The sequence below is a fragment of the Salvelinus sp. IW2-2015 genome, linkage group LG27, assembly GCF_002910315.2.
Source record: "Salvelinus sp. IW2-2015 linkage group LG27, ASM291031v2, whole genome shotgun sequence".
NCBI lineage: Eukaryota > Metazoa > Chordata > Actinopteri > Salmoniformes > Salmonidae > Salvelinus > Salvelinus sp. IW2-2015.
The window spans coordinates 38584136-38602766 of record NC_036867.1 but is presented as its reverse complement, the minus strand read 5'-3'; the positions used below and the strand labels follow the sequence as shown (position 1 = coordinate 38602766).

Sequence of the window (18631 nt, the reverse complement as noted above, 5' to 3'; positions counted from 1 at the left end):
GGGAGGGTTTGGTGGCCAAGAACCCTCATCAGGAGTCTGTCAGAAGGCAAGAGGTAAACAGAGCAGGCCACTTTTAAAGGCCTGAAGGAAAACCAACCACAACCTGCGCCTCAGGAGAGAAAAGTAAAACAGAGGTAGAAGGAGGAGACAGGACTGAAGGGAGGAGAGAAAAGGGATGGGCAGAGTGAGGGAAATGAGGAGAAGGAGCAGGAGCAGGAGCAGAGGCAGGAGCAGGAGCAGGGGCAGGAGCTGGAGCAGGAGCAGGAGCAGGAGCAGGAGCAGGAGCAGGAGAGGAGGAGTGCTTTCGGAGTGAAGCTGCGTACCACTTCTCAGTCTCTGAAGTATCGCTTGCAAAGGGACCAAGAATTCAGGGTTAAGTGTCATAGTGTCTCAACAACTGCAGAACCAGTCAAAGGCGAAATTGGCACAAGTTCAAAGGTCAGGGGTGACTTGGCAAATAAGGCTTCGAGGAAGGGCCCGTCACAAGTGTCTGACTGCCCCCCCTCATACACCCCTGATAGAAACAGACTCAACGAGAACCAAGGTACGTATGTTCTCTAAAACGTTGTCGATGGTTCAGCGGAGAAGTTGAGCCTCGCGTTCAACGCTCTGAGTTGTTGCGGAAATTGACCCACTATGCTGTTTACTTTCTGAATCTACGTCATATCGCTGAGTCTATATTGAATAACTATTAACTTGGACTATGCACTAACTAACTTTGCACTAAGAAGGTGTTCTAGCTCACACGGTTGCAGCTATGTCAGTCTACTGAGGGCCCTGTTTCAATAGCATTTACTCACCTTTAGGCACTATCTTGATTCTATCCTTAGATGATGATGATACTGACCTGGTAGTAGATGCCTTTTTAGACCCAGGTAACATATATCTACTGAACCACTGAACACTTCTCTAATAATCATACAATAGTAGTTACAGTATAATGAGCACTTCTGAATCAGAYTGGGCAATTTCCCCTCCAATCAAAACTGGATCCAGATCTTATTACAAACAGTGCCCCCTGTAATTATTTGGACAGTGAAGCATATTTTCTTCTTTTGGCTCTATACTCCAAAAGTTTGGATTTTAAATGATACAATGACTATGAGGTTAAAGTGCAGACTTTAATTTGAGGGTATTTTCATCCATATCCACCTCAATTAAAATATTGCCAATATCGACCAAACCAAATTAACCACAGAATAAATTAGGATGATCTGATTAAATAATGGATTCACAACTCCAGTCCTCAAACACCACAGTATCTTTTAAATACACTTTAAATAAAGTTTGATTTGATTTCAATAATGTCACCCATTGTTCCTCAGACAAAGGCCCATCCTCCAGACCTGCTCTGGGGCTCCCAAGAGGGGCTGAGACCCCTGGGCCTAATGGGTCAGCTGGATCGGAGCCTGTCTGGATGTCCATGGCCCGGGAAAAGACCAGGAGTCTCCAACAGCATCTCAGTCCAGAGACAGAGCCTGGGACAGGGGGGGCAGGGGGGACAACAACGCCCCAGTACACCCCAGCACCACGGCCAGCTCCAACCCCAGCCCCACAGCCTAGATTACAACCAACAGCTCAGCCATCAACACAACCTCCATCACAATCACAGCCAAGCACAAAAACAGCCTCGCAAAAACAAACATCASCCCCAGTGGTACAACCACCATCTCAACCAATACCAAGCGGTAGACCAATCCTARGGGGAATGCAACTGACAGCTAAACTCAAAACATTGCCTTCAGATCAGCCTAACACACAAACAGCATCACAACCGACACCACAAGGAACWGCTCAACAGCTGACACAACCGTCCTCCCAACCTCACATGCCAACCAGACCAACTCTACGAGGAGRYTCTGAGAGATCCTCCASYTCTCTGAAGAGAGCTGKGAAGATGCCTGTGGAGAAATGGACAGAAAGAGCYCTCCCGACTGGGACTATGGTAAATATTTGACTGTGCCCCCACTAGGGTCAGACGTTTTTCCCGGTCAGTTCACGTGGTGAGGAAAAACAACTGACTCAACCAGAGTAAGTCTTCATTTTGTAACTATGATGTAATGTGGCCATTTTAGTTAGTAATATGTCATCTCTGTATTTTATCTTAGGAGGAATCTAGCAATGGTCAAATTGAGATTCACATCGCAAAGCATGAGATACCTTCTTCATCGTCATCATCATTGTCACACCGGGGTCAGCCAACCTGGATGGAACTTGCCAAGAGGAAATCTCTGGCCTGGAGTGACAAGACTATGGACTAAGAGAAATGCACGTGGGTGTCTGTGTGTGTGTGTGTTTGTTGTGAGGGAGGTAAAGGTGTTCCTAAAGAGAGTAAGAAGACTGAAATAAAATAATGATTTTTTCCTGACTGTGTTACTTGAACCTACTGGATWCAGAGTATGAGTTTAAAACCCATTTCCCATTACCGTGCCTTATTCTTCTAACCATTAAATAAATAAAAAACGACTTATATTTCACGTTGGCCAGACTGATGCTAAACTATTGCATATAACATCACTAAACCAAGAGGTCTGGACTTTTATGGCACAAGAGGGCATACTCTTGTCCTGTAACTTGTTGGTTGCTGGTTCAAACTCTGCTTCAGTTTTTTCACTGCTTTTGACATATCACTCCATGCTAGATCCCTTCTAACTACTGTCTCAAAGTGTTGTCTGGAATAAATATACTGTCAATTGTATTCTGACTAGTTTGAATTGTGTGGGCTCAATCAATCATCAATGAGCTATTATCAACCACAATGGGGCTGCCTCATCAATGGGGCCACCGTGGAAATGGTCAATAACTGCAAATTCCTTGGCGTACATATCTCAGAGAATCTGAAATGGTCTAACCACACGAACACCATAATGAAAAAGGCACGACAGAGATTCTTCAACTTCAGAATGCTGAAGAAATCCGGCCTGTACCCAAGGGCCCTCACAGTGTTCTACAGGAGCACCATCGAGAGCATACTGTCGGGCTGCATCACAGCCTGGTACGGCAACTCCACCGAACGCACCATTGGGTGCACACTGCATGCTCTACAGAGCACCTAAACTCAGCAAAAAAAGAAACGTCCTCTCCCTGTCAACTGCGTCCCTGTCAACTGCGTTTCAGGAAACTTAACATGTGTAAATATTTGTATGAACATAACAAGATTCAACAACTGAGACAAAATGAACAAGTTCCACAGACATGTGACTAACAGAAATTGAATAATGTGTCCCTGAATAAGGGGGAGGGGTCAAAATCTAAATTAACAGTCAGTATCTGGTGTGGCCACCAGCTGCATTAAGTAATGCAGTGCATCTCCTCCTCGTGGACTGCACCAGACTTGCCAGTTCTTGCTGTGAGATGTTACCCCACTCTTCCACCAAGGGACCTGCAAGTTCCTGGACATTTCTGGGGCGAATGGCCCTAGCCCTCACCCTCTGATACAACAGGTCCCAGACGTGCTCAATGGGATTGAGATCCGGGCTCTTCGCTGGCCATGGCAGAACACTGACATTCCTGTCTTGCAGGAAATCATGCACAGAACGAGCAGTATGGCTGGTGGCATTGTCATGCTGGAGGGTCATGTCAGGATGAGCCTGCAGGAAGGGTACCACATGAGGGAGGAGGATGTCTTCCCTGTAACGCACAGCGTTGAGATTGCCTGCAATGACAACAAGCTCAGTCCGATGATGCTGTGACATACTGCCCCAGACCATGACAGACCCTCCACCTCCAAATCGATCCCGCTCCAGAGTACAGGCCTCGGTGTAACGCTCCTTCGACGATAAATACGAATCCGACCATCAACCCTGGTGAAACAAAACCGTGACTCGTCAGTGAAGAGCACTTTTTGCCAGTCCTGTCTGGTCCAGCGACGGTGGGTTTGTGCCCATAGGCGACGTTGTTTCTGGTGATGTCTGGTGAGCACCTGCCTTACAACAGATCTTCAAGCCCTCAGTCCAGCCTCTCTCAGCCTATTGAAGACAGTCTGAGCACTGATGGAGAGATTGTGCGTTCCTGGTGTAACTCAGGCAGTTGTTGTTGCCATCCTGTACCTGTCCTGCAGGTGTGATGTTCGGATGTACCGATCCTGTGCAGGTGTTGTTACACGTGGTCTGCCACTGCGAGCATGATCAGCTGTCTGTCCTGTCTCCCTGTAGTGTTGTCTTAGGCGTCTCACAGTACGGACATTGCAATTTATTGCTCTGGACACATCTGCAGTCCTCATGCCTCCTTGCAGCATGCCTAAGGCATGTTCACGCAGATGAGCAGGGACCCTGGGCATCTTTCTTTTGGTGTTTTTCAGAGTCAGTAGAAAAGCCTCTTTAGTGTCCTAAGATTTCATAACTGTGACCTTAATTGCCTACCGTCTGTAAAGTGTTAGTGTCTAAACGACCGTTCCACAAGTGCATGTTCATTAATTGTTTATGGTTCATTGAACAAGCATGGGAAACAGTGTTTAAACCCTTTACAATGAAGATCTGTGAAGTTACTTGGATTTTTATTAATTATCTTTGAAAGACAGGGTCCTGAAAAAGGGACGTTTCTTTTTTTGCTGAGTTTACAAGAACAGGTGTCGCAGGAATGCCAAGAAGATCATCAGGGACCCCCTCTGACATAGCCAAAATAAAAGTATGGATAGGGATTTTTGCATGTGTTTTTAAATTAAACGGGCAGTACAATGAATATGTATGTAAAAGCAGTATAGCATAGGTGATTCAGAGTGTTTATTAGTCACATGTGCATGGTTGCAAGTGTGAGTGTAAATCTTAGGCTTCGAGCTCCAACATGCGGGAAATGTCGATGGGCGGAGTACCGGGGGCGGGGCAAATGTCCATAAGTGGAGTAGCACGGAGGGGGGGGCGGGGTTGCAGGTAGCTGACTAGTGGTGGCTATTCAGCAGTCTGATAGTTACCCTCAGACTATTGGCCAGTCTTTCAGTTTTTGCCATGATGCTCCTGTACTGCCCACTTCTGAGTGATTGAAGCAGGGAGAACAGGGCATGGCTATGTGTCACAGGGGAGTGGTGATATGCTATGATAGATTGTACTACAACAAAGCTTGTTTATTTTCTTTCTGACTACAATTCCCAAGATGCAATGTCGAAGCGCCTCTTGGTCACTTACCGGAAGTTTCTACGTGTTCAGTTGTCCGGAAAAGCTATTTTTTTTACTGAGGAAAAGGAACTTTCTTCTCAATATAGGAGGTTCAGTAGGTACGTTTATCCAACATTCTTATCTCTGTTTGCAACTAAACCATACATTCAGTTGTAGTCTTGGCTAACGTGCTACTAAGGCCAGCCAATTACATGTACATCAAAGGGTCTATGCCACKGACCTAACGTCAGCTAGCCATAGCTAGCTACTTTGTTTAGTCTAACGTTTGTCTTTTGACACAAATTACTTTAGTTTAAACAATATTGTTGGCACGGAAAACCACAATTTGCCAGCTGACGTTAGCTTTCAAGAGCCATCTAGTTAGCTACTACTAGTCTGTTAGCCTGGCATGTCAACAAAGATCTGAGCACAGTATATCACACTATCTGTCGTGACTGCTGGAGAGTATGTTACAGACWTATCAGATAGCTACCGCAGACAGACTGACAGGATGGACAAGGTCATTTAGGAGATAATCAATGTGACTGTTGCAATGACTTAATGTAATTGCATGGTAAAAGTCAATATTGTACAGGTTCTTGGATGTTGACATAAGCTGACAGTACTGTGTCACCAGGTGAGGCCTATGCAGGGAGAAAGGGAAGACTGCACCTCCACTGTAAATCAAATTCTGTATATCTATGGCTCTGATTTGGTCATCGTGATGCTTTCTGTGTTTCCAAGCACTATGTTGCCGACCACCTCGCCGCAGAACGGAAGCCTGAGCGCCCGCGATGCGGCACGCCACACAGCGGGCGCCAAGCGCTACAAATACCTGAGGAGGCTGCTGCACTTCAAAGCCATGGACTTTGAGTTTGCCGTGTGGCAGATGCTCTACCTGTTCACCTCCCCACAGAGAGTGTATCGTAACTTCCACTACAGGAAGCAGACCAAGGACCAGTGGGCCAGAGACGACCCTGCCTTCCTGGTGTTACTCAGTATCTGGCTCTGTGGTCAGTATCTTGGGTGTTTTTCACAGCAGTCGATCTATAACAATCACCTGCCCTTTCTGAACAAGTGTGCTTTATAAAAACAAGGAGTGGGAACTGTGTAGCAATAGTTTGACCACTAGAATAACTTTTTGCAATTTAGAGAAAGTATAAATATGCACAACCCCAACAAAAAGCAAAGCACCTTAAGGCATCATATTAAAGCTTTGATTAGAAATGAAGCAGCAACAGAAATCATTAACAAACTCAAAATAGGATGCAATAAGGCTTTCTGTATTGGATGTAACCAGCAATCAAACAGGAATGAATGTATCATTTGGAGTATTAATGCCTGGTTATGGGACCCTCTTTCCATTGACTTGGTCTCATCTCACATGTGATGAAAACAGATCAGAGACATAAAGAGGTTGTGATGAGCCTGTGCAGTCTCAAGGAAATGTTTTGATGATCAGTTACTCCACATGCTCGGCACTGACGAATGACTGAAAGAAATTGATAGTAATATGATTGTGGGAGCTGTTTTGTTAGACTTGTACAGTAAAATATATAACTGAGACACTTAACACAGAGCTCCAGCCAGTTTTACAATGGCTAACTAGCAATAGGCTGATGCTAAATATCTCTAGGAAAAGCATCATTTTTGGACAAATCACTCGCTCAATGCTAAACCTCGTTTAAATCTATTAATGAATAATGTGGCTATTGAGCAAGCTGAGGAGACTAAACTGCTGGGTGTAACCCTAGATAGCAAGCTGTCATGGTCAAAACATATAGACTCAATGGTTGCTTAAATGGGAAGAGGTTTGTCCGTGATAGAGCGTTGCTCAGCCTTTGACATCTCAGTTGTCCAGGCAGGTCCTACAGGCCCTAGTTTTGCCGCACCTGGACTACTGCCCAGTTGTGTGGTCATGTGCGGCAAAGAAAGACATGGGTAAATTGCAGTTGGTCCAGAACAAAGCAGCCCGTATCTCACTTAGATGTACTTGGAGGGAAAGTGTCAGTAACATGCATGCCAGTCTCTCCTGGCTCAAAGTAGAGGAGAGATTGACTGCATCACTATTGGTCTTTGTGCGAGGTATTGATGTTTTGAAGGTACTAAAATGTCTGTTCAACCAGTTGGCACACAGTTTGGACACTAACCGGTACAACACATGCAAACAGAGGTCTCTTCACAGTCCCCAGGTCCAGAACAGAGGCTGGGAAACACACAGTATTAAATAAGAGTCATGACTACATGGAACTCTCTGCCACCCCAGGTAACCCAAGCTAGAAATAAAACCATTTTAAAATACAGATAATAGCACACCTTACTGCACAAAAGGGACTGTGAAGAGACAGTCATTTAATATAGCTTGTATTGTAACTTGCACTATACTACTATGTATTAGACCTAGATATTGTGTGTGTACTGATGTAGGCTATGTGTGACGTTTTAAATGTATGTAGTTCAGTCCTTTACTAATCATGTTCTGTACTATGTATGATGTCATGTTTCATGTGGACCTCAGGAAGAGTAGCTGATGCTTTTCCAGCAGCTAACAAATATATTACCAATTACAATATTCTCATCTTTATGCTTTGTGGCTATGGTTGACACCTGTCTCATCCTGTGTGTAGTGTCCACAGTGGGCTTTGGGCTGGTGCTGGACATGGGCTTTGTGGAGACTCTGAAGCTGCTGCTGTGGGTGGTGTTCATAGACTGCATCGGCGTGGGCCTGCTCATCTCCACACTCATGTGGTGAGTAGAGATTTACAGAAAGAGCTAGATGGACGTAAGGTATATGGAATGGTTGGAAGCTTGAGGCCAGATGGAGCCAGAAGCATCATATTGTGTGTATGTCTATCTGGTCCCTTCACATACAGGCTAGAGGTTGTCTTCGGGCTGTGCAAATGTTTAAATGCTGGTCCTTCCCCATGCTCTTCTAAAGGCCCTTTCCTGTCTGCTGTATCCCCAGGTTCATCACCAATAAGTACCTGCTGAAGCCGCCCAGTAAGGACTATGATGTAGAGTGGGGCTACGCATTCGATGTGCATCTCAATGCCTTCTACCCCCTGCTTGTCATCCTGCACTTCCTACAGCTCTTCTTTATAAACCGTGAGTGCAGACTTGTTATTCCACATTTCTAACATGTTAAGGTGTTATTTGTTTAACGGTGTCTGATCTCTGCTGTTTGTTTCAGATATCGTAGTGATAAACTCAGACTGGTTCCTGGGGTACTTTGTAGGGAACAGTCTGTGGCTGACAGCCATCGGCTACTATCTATACATCACATTCCTGGGATACAACGGTGAGGCCCCCTTTTAACAAAGATTTTTTATAGCTAAACCAAGATAGACCACAGCCTGTCGTTTCCAATGGGAACAAATGAGTCATAGTGGGCAGAACAAAGCACGAGCCTCTTGGCCCATTCTAGCATGCCTCTGCATATTTCCGTTAGAGAAAATCTACTCTGTTAAGTGCCCATGTGCTATAACTCAATTTGCCTTTGCTCTCCTTCTAAACAATGTGTTTTTTTACAACTTTGGCAAAGGGTAAAGTCTACAAGACTTAGTCCACAACAGATTCTAGTTTTGGGAACAGATTGAGATCAAAACTTGCAGTATGTCGGGTCATCCTTCCTCTGCTGGTCACTGGGCATCATTTAACATTTCATTTAGCAGATGCTATTATCCAGAGCGATTACAGAGTACAGGGGCAAGTGCCTTGCTCAAGGGCATAGACAGATTTCCCCCACCTAATCGTCTCAGGGATTCAAACCAGGTCCCTTTCGGTTACTGGCCCAATGCTCTTAACCACTAGGCTACCTGCTGCTTCCTCTCACTGCCATATTTGGTAGTGAGTGGAAACAACAAGCGGATGCTTCACATTTATATATTTGTTCTGTGGTTTTATTCACCTTTAAAGGGATAGTTCACTGGGGGTGAAACCATCAGACCCTCTAACAATGGTTACGCCTACCAACTGTGTATTTACTCCAGTTCCTCTCTCGCTGTCCCTCAGCATTGCCCCAACTGCAGAACACAGTGGTTCTGCTCTACCCCTTCGCCCTGCTAGTTCTCCTCTACATCCTCTCTCTCTCCCTGGGATGGAACTTCACCAAGGGCCTCTGCTGGTTCTACAAGTACCGCGTCCAGTAGACACTCTGGAGTCAGGACCAGAGCCCACAGACAGGCTGACAGTCAGGTGGCTCTGAGGACTCATGGACAATGCTTTCATTCTGGAATGTGATTGAATGGGGTGATGCAGTTTTGTATACTTTGTAAATAATACTTTGGCTGTAAGATACACAAATCGTGGATTGTTTTTAAGATTATATCTCGGTTTGTTCTCTTTTTTTTTTTATATGACGAAGAGAAATAGAAGTAATGAAAAGTGGTGAATTTGTATTTCAATTGGATTAAGGGGCGTTTCTCTGAGTACATTCCTGAGCACTTTCAATAAAGAGGTTTTACTTCATCCCCCTTTTCATTAACAGGAAAGAAATGCAATCTAAAACAAGTAACTGATAACATCACTCATGGACATTTGCTGCTGAGCTCAAGTAAGACAATATCAGAAAATTAACTTCCTGATAAAGTAAAATGATTGCTGGTGATTCAGAACATAATGGCAAGTCAAAACAGACACTAGAGACATATCCACCACCACAAACTGTCTCCCTCTTATCAAGATCTATCTGTACTAAACTCATTACGAAGAGTGGAATTTGAGCCCTCCCCAAAAATAAACAATTGAAAGCAATATGGGACAGCGGTATAGGTGTAGTTCCCAGCCCAGCGCTTATTACTTCAGGGAGTCCATCAACATCCCCTTGAAGCTCTCCAGGTCCACCGTCCTCATGATGASAACTTGGTGCTCCTTCTCCAGGACTCCCAGCTTGTCCYGGACCATCATGCCCCGGGTGTAGGTCCCCTGAAGCTCCACGGTAACSGCRASCGGCTCAGACACCCACATGAAACCTTCATCGATGGCCGCCGCCATGGCGTACGAGTCACACGACACGAAACCCGGGCCAGCCGTCATCTCCCGTTGGTAGCGAGCACAAGTGGCCACGGTGTCCATGGTGTGTTTGAAGATGCTCTTCATGAAGCGGGCCTTGTCTGAGTCCTGGGCCAGCCAGTTGTCGCAGATTAGAGACGGATGGGACAAGTGGGTTTGGAGAAAAGACAAATCAATTTGCTCAAACAAAATGTATGTAAAATCTTTGTAAAAAGGCTCCAAGAGATATTTCAATAGTAATGAATTGTCTGAGTAAGCCAGTGGATGCATCTCAATAATTGAAAGTGGCCTCATTTCCTCCCATCTGCTCTGATGTGAGAGCTGGACCAGTGCTTACAATTAGCCTGGTAGTGTGTGAGCCTTTATTTAGTCTGTATAGGTAGATGACCAGAACCTGTGGTCTTACCCATGGTAGCTTGTTCTCACAGCAGAACTCCCAGGTAGCGATGTAGGTTGGACAGAAGAAGCGGTTCAGGACGATGTAAGCAGCCTCCGGGTCGGCAGCAAAGTTGAACTCTCCACACACTGTGGTGTTCCCCCTCGCTGCAAATAACAATATCCAAGAAACAAATACGTTATTATTAGGTTATTATTATTTACATCATTTCATAACATCCTACCAGGTCAATTGACTGTATGACAAAGTATGTTGATAACAAGTCACTAGGCCTATGCAAATTGCATTATAGACACAAACCCCTTACAGTCAGTGTTGCCTCCCATGATGAAGAGACCTTTGAGTTTCTGAGGGAGGGTGGGGTCAATCTTCACTGCAAGGGCCAGGTTGGTCAACGGGGCCATAGCTACCAGGCACACCTAGACAGAGAAACAACACTGAGTCAATCCAGACATCTATTATGAAGGGGAGAAAATGCCCTTAACGTCTTGGCAACGAAGCACTAGACCTTCTTGTTATAAACTGGTCCAACCACTGTAACAACCACTGTAAAGTGGTTGTTCCACTGGATATCATAAGGTGAATGCACCAACTTGTAAGTCGCTCTGGATAAGAGCGTCTGCTAAATGACTTAAATGTAAATGGTCCTGAGCATCTCAAACTAAGAGCATTGTATTTGGTACAAATCATTAAGTGCTAGATCTCAGCTGAATCTGGTAATGAATGGTGTGGCTGTTGAACAAGTTGAGGAGACTAAATTACTTGGAGTTACCTTKGATTGTAAACMGTCATGGTCAAAAATATAGATTCAATGYTTGRAAAGATGGGGAGAGGTCTYGCCGTAATAAAGAGATGCTCTGCTTTTTTGACACCACWCTCCAAAAAGCAAGTTCTGCAGGCTCTAGTTTTGTCTAATCTTAATTATTGTCCAGCCGTGTGGTCGAGTGCTGCGAGGAAAAACCTAGTTAAGCTGCAGCTGGCCAGAACAGAGCAGCACGTTGTGCCCTTCATTGTAATCAGAGGGCTGATATAAATACTATGCACAGCCTCTCTTGGCTAAGAGTTGAGACTGACTGCATCACTTCTTTTTAAGAAACAAAGGGTTGAAAATCCCAAATTGTTTGTATAGTCAACTTACACACAGCTCTGACACACACACACTTATCCCACCAGACATGCCACCAGGGGTCTTTTCATAGTACCCAAATCCAGAACAAATTCAAGAAAACGTACAGTATTATATAGAGCCCTTATTGCATGGAACTTCCATCTCATATTGCTCAAATAAACAGCAAACCTGGTTTAAAGAAAAGATAAAGCAACACCACACAACGCCTCTCCCCTATTTGACCTAGATAGTTTGTGTGTATGTATTGATATGTAGGCTACATGTGCCTTTTTAAAAATGTATGTAGTTCTGTCCTTGAGCTGTTCTTGTCTAATGATGTTCTGTATTATGTTTAATGTTTTGTGTGGACCCCAGGAAGAGTAGCTGCTGCTTTTGCAACAGCTAATGGGGATCCTAGTAAAATACCAAAATACCTTGTTTGGATTCCAAGCCCCAATGCAAAGACATTTCTCATAGATCTAGGGGTGCTGGGGTTTGGTTTTAGCCTAGGAACCTAACCCCTTTGTTACCGACCTCTCCAGGGTTCTCATTGACCAGCCCGATAATGGCTTCCACAGCCCCTTCTGTCTGCAGCAGCTCCAGGCCCGGGGCATCTGGGTCAGGGGCGTCCCCCAGCCCATCCTGCCCGTGGAAGGAGCCTGCCGACAGYGGGTGGCCCATCAGAGGCTCCGCAGCTCCACCGAACACTGGGATCTAACGCAACACAGCAGATATAATACACACTGATATTAGTCTATAATAGAGCATAAGCTTACCACCAAAATTGTATGATCGTTACAAATCAAATCGTTGTTTAATGAAGTGAGCAGTCTTTCCACCAGGCCTACCTCAAGTCTCTGGCAGACCTTGAGGACGCGCAGTGTGTTCCTGCAGGAGTTTCAGGGAGGTGTTGCCGCTTACGCAGGTGATCRCCAGGACCTCCACGTTGGGGGCTGCGAGAGCCATCATGATGGCCTGAGCGTCATCCACCCCCGTGTCCACGTCAAGCACCAGTTTCTTCTCGGACCTCCTCGGATCCTTGAACGCTTAGAGGTGCATTCAATGACATAGTCAGAACAGCAGTAACATTAAATGGGACATTACACTCCAAAATCTAAGTTTGTCAACAATTTCTTTACCCGSAAGATTGTGCTTGACGATAGTTTGACTGTCGCTGCGGACACGTCTTCTTTGAAAGACTAAAGCATGTCTGCTACACCTTGTCATGCACCTTGATATCGGAATGAATGGAGAAGACACACAGTATAGGAATTMAATCATAAGTTATCAGGCTGAGTCGAGCAGCCGTAAAGATGATCTGATATTGCCTATATGGAAACCCCATGTGTAACCCTGCCAGCTATACATTTTGCTGTTGGAACTGGCTTCTCAATGCATTTTTGGAATTGACCGYGCTAACGTTCTGTGCATAGAAATATAACTATATTTCTCATGGTTCTGTGCTACACGAAACCCACGGACCAATGTCCTGCGCACGTAGGTAGATACACAGGTCAAAKGGTTGGTAAACTGTAGCCTGTTATTACCAAGGTGATTACCACCGGAGTGTAAGCTCACCAGACTTCCGGGTGGTTGTTCGAGGTCAGGTAAAAAAAGAACACCACCACTACTCCTCTGTATGTGAGGGTGTAACATCCCCAACGTAATGGCAATGCTCTGTCCTTAACATAATAGCCCGTATTATGTCAGAAATACTAACCAGATCCAGGCCGCCTTTTTCTTGCCTGTTCTCTTAGCTTTGTGTCGGTGTCCATCACCATTCGAATCCCTTTGGTCACCTCTTGTTTTTCTTTCGCTCACATTTTGGAGGACAGTTCATTGTCGCTGCAATGTTGTGAATGTCCTTCGGTAGGATGACTTTTCCAGTTACAGACTTTTCCTCAACTTTTCCAGTTACAGACTTTTCCTTTTCCTCCAGTTTCCAGACTTTTCCTCAACTTTCTCCAGTTGAGCTCTTCGATCACCAAACTTTTGTTGCCATCGTACTTTGTCAGCAATTCTGAACACTTGGCGCGTTCAGCCGGACATAGTTGTCTCCTCTTGGGGTAGTGCTTGAATGCAGCCTGTACAAGAACATTCATTTATACGTGTGAACAACCATCAACCAGTAATTATTATGTGAGTCCTACTGTATCTTATAACAGTAAGACTATAAAACGCATCATGGTATTGCCAACTGGAATTGAACCTATTATGTTGACCACTCACCTCACTGACTTCATGGTTGTGTATTTTGACCATTTCCTTTACAACTAATCTCTCTCCATCCTCTGTAGTTTTGACTTTGATTAAAGCTGGGCATCCAACTCTGCTGGTACTGTAGAGACAATGAGCCTACTTTAACATTGTTCAAAACAATGTAAAACGAAATACTTTAATAATTAAAAACGGTTTTTTACACTGTCCCCACTACAACAAAAAGCTCTCTTGTCCTGGAAAACATTACATTGAAATACTCTTATGACGGACGGTGGCTACAAAACAGTGCCCCCTGTCAGCAGATCTAGCAGATATGTAGGCTGCATGACCATGGATACAAGCAAAAAAAGTCATCTAGAAATGGAAGTTAGCTACCTCGTTTTCGGACGCACTCCTTTAGAATGTGATAAGACATTTCTGCCACCGTGTATACAAGTCAGATGTATGTTCACATACTTCAACTCAGGATTGTAATGGTGCCTTGGATTTAATCGTTTGACTTTTTCAATTGTTCTTGCGTCGCGGCGGTAAAACTGGACAAAATTCTCATTTTCGAATGCGGTCACCGCATTATTAAAGTCTGTATAATTTGAGTATGTCGACCCAACATTAAGAAAGCAATTCCTCTGCGCGACACAGACGTCCTTTCACGGAACCACAGCCACTACAATCGAGTTTTTCTTATTCCCACCTTTTGTTCGTTCTTTAGTGTGCAAACCAGATGTTGAGTGCATTACTGCCACCGTCTGGACTGGAGTGTGATTGAGCGTAATAGTGGACTGAATGAATGTGGACTGCTTATGTCTGCCAAGGTTGTATTCTTAGCAGACTGTGTAGTTCCCCAAAACCTTTTCCTAACACAGTCAAAACGTATTAAAATACCAATGGACGTATCCTGAACAGTGGAAGAAAATATCTATACATTCCAGAGATGTTTTAGTCAAAATAAAATGTGTCCAATATTAATGATCAAATAAAAATAATACAGGGTTACAAATGGGGCTTAAGGCTGAGTAGATGTGCATTCACTGTGCGTGACCACTATGGGCCTGACAGTTGTCCAAGGAATTCGACCCGGCACTCCTTTGTAAGAGAAGTGAAAAATAAACCCATTTACCTGACGCTGATCTCCATAGTGTGCCGTATGCCAATGGTGCTGCCATTGTCTTCAAGTAGCACTGTATTTTAGGAATCAAAATGTGGTTTCTTTCTAGTTGTGACTATGAGTACGTCTTTGGATCACGCCACAGACATTATAACTGGCTTCATATCTCTACAGCTTTGCTACTGTATAACAAGTGGCATCTTGCAGAGAACAAAAAGAAAATCCTAGTAGCCAGACACAAGGTCTTTTGTTTTACTGTGGCTGTGACCTGGCTGGATGACATTTCACTCTAGCTAGAGTCACCCAGATAAGATTCTGGAATAGAAGGAATTGCAATGAGAAGAACGGAACATTCCAACATCTTGATGTAAACTTTCAAGTCTTCCATTACAAAGACAAAACAAAGACGTTGAACATTATTTTATTAGCGTCAGATATTGATGAAAGCTTCATCTAAAGCAACAGTCAGGCCTATACAGTTATCCTCTTTGTGCAGGATACAAGAAATGCGCTCATTACAATAGAAAGAAATACAAATCCAATCCCAACGCTTATTGAAATATACCCTATAGTATAGTACATAAATGCTAAATAAAGTCTGCAGATAGCAGAATATGTTTCCAATGATACTAAAAATATTTATGAGCATGAAAGACACTACAGTAAACAACAGACTAAATGTACACAAACTGCATCTCACAGTTGAGTTTATGGGTAAATGCTGTCGTGTGCAGTACAGAAGTGCCTGTTGAAAAGCAAACATTATATGTGAAGTTTTGATACACACACACACATATGACTCATTTGTAGGGTCAAGTCTCCTCTGGCTCAATTGTGTATCAAATTGCAATCATTAAATGTTGCAAAACAGAAAGTCGACATTGCCGCTTGGTGGTGAAAATAGACATGACAAATATGTWGTTGTTGAGCAGCACAGTTTCCAGATTAACGTACAATTAAACTCCCATACCGATAACAATTTTACTGACTATTTTTACCCTGGTCAACAACGCCTGCCAACAAGACAATCCTAAAATAACAGTGCAACAAATGCAGAAAATGATCTTAAAGAAAAGTGCTTCTTGGGTGTTTAAATGGTTTACTACTGGCCTTTACTTGGTTCAACATTAGAACAGAAAATAATCTACTCGATTTCCTTTACAAGTCAATGTTATATCATGTATTATGTTTCCTTTGTTACCCTCAAACCCAACTTTTTCCAGAAATGAACTTGGTAAAAGAGGGAAGTGGATCTTTCTAGAACATTCATAGCTTTTTCATATTCCTCTTTAAGTCTTAAAGGAATAGTTCAGGATTTTGGCAATGGGGCCCTCTTTGTGCTAAGCTAGTTAGCATTGGCTCGCGAAACTACCTGTAACTTCACCCGACTCCTCGGTGCACTCGTGCCAAAATCCCAAACTATCCCTTTAAGACAGTGCTAAGACTTCACAGTGCGCTGCCAGATAATGCCACCCAGCTAAATCCATTCACAATCACAACCCTTCATTTGGCAAAGAAGTTAAACGCAGGCTTTACAGATATGAAAAGGGAAACTACATAGGTGAGGTACGCATCAGACACTGAAAGCTCTGGTTGGTCTTGGGTTGCCATTGCAGTCTGTGGGACGTCTCTCTACGGGGTTTCTTAAACTATGGGTCGGGTTCCAAACTGGGCCCTGGGCATGCAAGAGGTGGGTTGTGAGTTATGAGAATACATCTCTAATCACGCACTATTTTATCTTCATTTGGATCGCTGGTGAACCATTTGGGTCACAGGAGGATGGTCAATTTCTTATTTAGTTCTGGAGCTGAAACCGTTGAAAGATCCCCTGCTCTACAGGATTAGAGTACTGCTAAATCCACGTGGGGAAGGAACCTTTCATCAAGTCCATCAGACTGGCTTGACTTCCACAATGTGTAGTCCATACGTAAAACACTCCCTAAATAAGGACTCTGAAATGCATAGGCTCTGGCCAATGACGCAAACCAAATGTACGAATCCCAGTTTACATGTTAACTATGGGTTGAGAGACAACTTTGAACATAGTCAGCATGAAGTAGCATCGTCCCAGTATGAACGTGACCGATAGATTGCCTGAGGCMCTGAAAAAAACTAAAAGTCATCACTGTGTATAGTGGTAAAGAATCAGGGACCGTCTTTTCAGGAAAACGACCTCCTTGCTGTATCTTGACTACCCTAAAAACGAGACAGTGTTGTTACTAGTCCCACCTGACTTATCTACAACTTCAGAACAATCTAGAAGGTATGTATGTGAGGTCTGAATAAATTGTATATCGTTTCTCAACTAGTAGTGGTTTGGCATTTTCCCAATTCTATAATTTTTGATATTTGTCTTTGAAATGGAAAATATGCATCGATTCAGTGCACAGGTATTTACCACAGGACTTCTGCAGCTACAGTAGGTTGAAGACCATCTAACCATTCATCATTTGTTTTATGCTGCTGTTGTTGCTGTCCCTATTACAATAGAATAGATTATGATCCAAATCAAGTCTCAACCTTCCCAAACGTTCCGTCGGGGGGCCTGTAATGTTTGGGGAAGGCCTTGAGCTGCAGACAGTTAAAAGCATACTTGCGACATCCCACGTTCTTCATGGTATTCTCCCGTCTGCAGCCCTCACTGGGAAAAAGGAGGAGGGAGGGAGGGAGGGCAAGCACAGAGAGAGAGGATGACAGCAAAGTGAAGAAAACAAAACAAAAAAGGGCTCGTGTTAAAAGACAATGAGAAACCCAAAAACCAACCGACACATTGACGCCACTGTCAGAGAAACATGGGGGCAACAGCTAAAGCGAACGGTCCGGGACATGGGGAATATCGGCATGTTGGAGGGAGGGGTACAGAACACTAATACTGTGTACAGAAGACGTGCTTTCTACATAGAGTTACGAGCACCACAGATAAAGTGAAACAAGGGCAATAGCAAACGCACAAACTTAAAAGTTCTACATTCTAATGTCAATGCAACAGTTCCATTCCAGGGAAAACAGAGAACTGCACTATTCAAATACTCTATAGTGAAGTATACACCTCCTCCTCTGATACATTTGGCATGATGTTTATTATATAACATTAAAGCTGATTCTTTGGGCTGCTGACTAATTGACTGCTATTGCACTTTCCAGAGACAAGTATTAGAGAGAAAGGGAGAAACGTCTACTATTTCAGAGAGAAGCATTAGAGAGAAAGGGAGAAAGGTCTTGGCATTGTGGGAGGTTGGAGTCTGTTTGATTGAGTGTGTGGACAGGTGTCTTTATACAGGTAACGAGTTCAAACAGGTGCAGTTAATACAGGTAATGAGTGGAGAACAGGAGGGCTTCTTAAAAAAAACTAACAGGTCTGTGAGAGCCGGAATTCTTACTGGTTGGTAGGTGATCAAATACTTTAGTCATGCAATAAAATGCAAATGAATTACTTAAAAATCATACAATGTGATTTTCTGGATTTTGTTTTTAGATTCCGTCTCTCACAGTTGAAGTGTACCTATGATAAAAATTACAGACCTCTACATGCTTTGTAAGTAGGAAACCTGCAAAATCGGCAGTGTATCAAAATACTTGTTCTCCCACTGTAGGTGAGGTACGCATCAGACACTGAAAGCTCTGGTTGGTCTTGGGTTGCCATTGCAGTCTGTGGGACGTCTCTCTACGGGTTTCTTAAACTATGGGTCGGGTTTCAAAGG

At 43.9% G+C, this 18631-nt stretch overlaps 3 protein-coding genes across 3 annotated transcripts in view; 2 read left to right on the top strand and 1 right to left on the bottom strand.

Annotated features, from left to right (window-relative positions):
- Window positions 1-2698, top strand: part of cracdlb (cracd like b) — a 23701-nt gene extending 21003 nt beyond the window's left edge. The window contains exons 9-12 of the mRNA XM_070435545.1: window positions 139-544; window positions 807-875; window positions 1326-1945; window positions 2109-2698. Of these exons, the coding sequence (XP_070291646.1) occupies window positions 139-544; window positions 807-875; window positions 1326-1945; window positions 2109-2261 (1248 nt within the window). The 3' untranslated portion in view covers window positions 2262-2698. The remainder of the gene's footprint in view (window positions 1-138; window positions 545-806; window positions 876-1325; window positions 1946-2108) is intronic.
- A 2380-nt stretch (window positions 2699-5078) lies between these two features.
- Window positions 5079-9557, top strand: unc50 (unc-50 homolog (C. elegans)). Its single transcript, XM_023972677.2, has 6 exons — window positions 5079-5209; window positions 5835-6103; window positions 7718-7838; window positions 8056-8195; window positions 8281-8388; window positions 9102-9557. The coding sequence occupies exons 1-6, from the start codon at window positions 5094-5096 to the stop codon at window positions 9236-9238; spliced, it is 891 nt and encodes a 296-aa protein (XP_023828445.2). The 5' UTR covers window positions 5079-5093; the 3' UTR covers window positions 9239-9557.
- On the bottom strand, window positions 9531-12972 carry LOC111953425 (inosine-uridine preferring nucleoside hydrolase-like). The gene is given in 7 exon segments (XM_023972678.3): window positions 9531-10234; window positions 10506-10643; window positions 10805-10916; window positions 12140-12319; window positions 12454-12505; window positions 12507-12651; window positions 12745-12972. Coding segments are annotated over 7 exon segments (1119 nt in total). The 5' UTR covers window positions 12887-12972; the 3' UTR covers window positions 9531-9884.
- Window positions 12973-18631: the final 5659 nt, after the last annotated feature.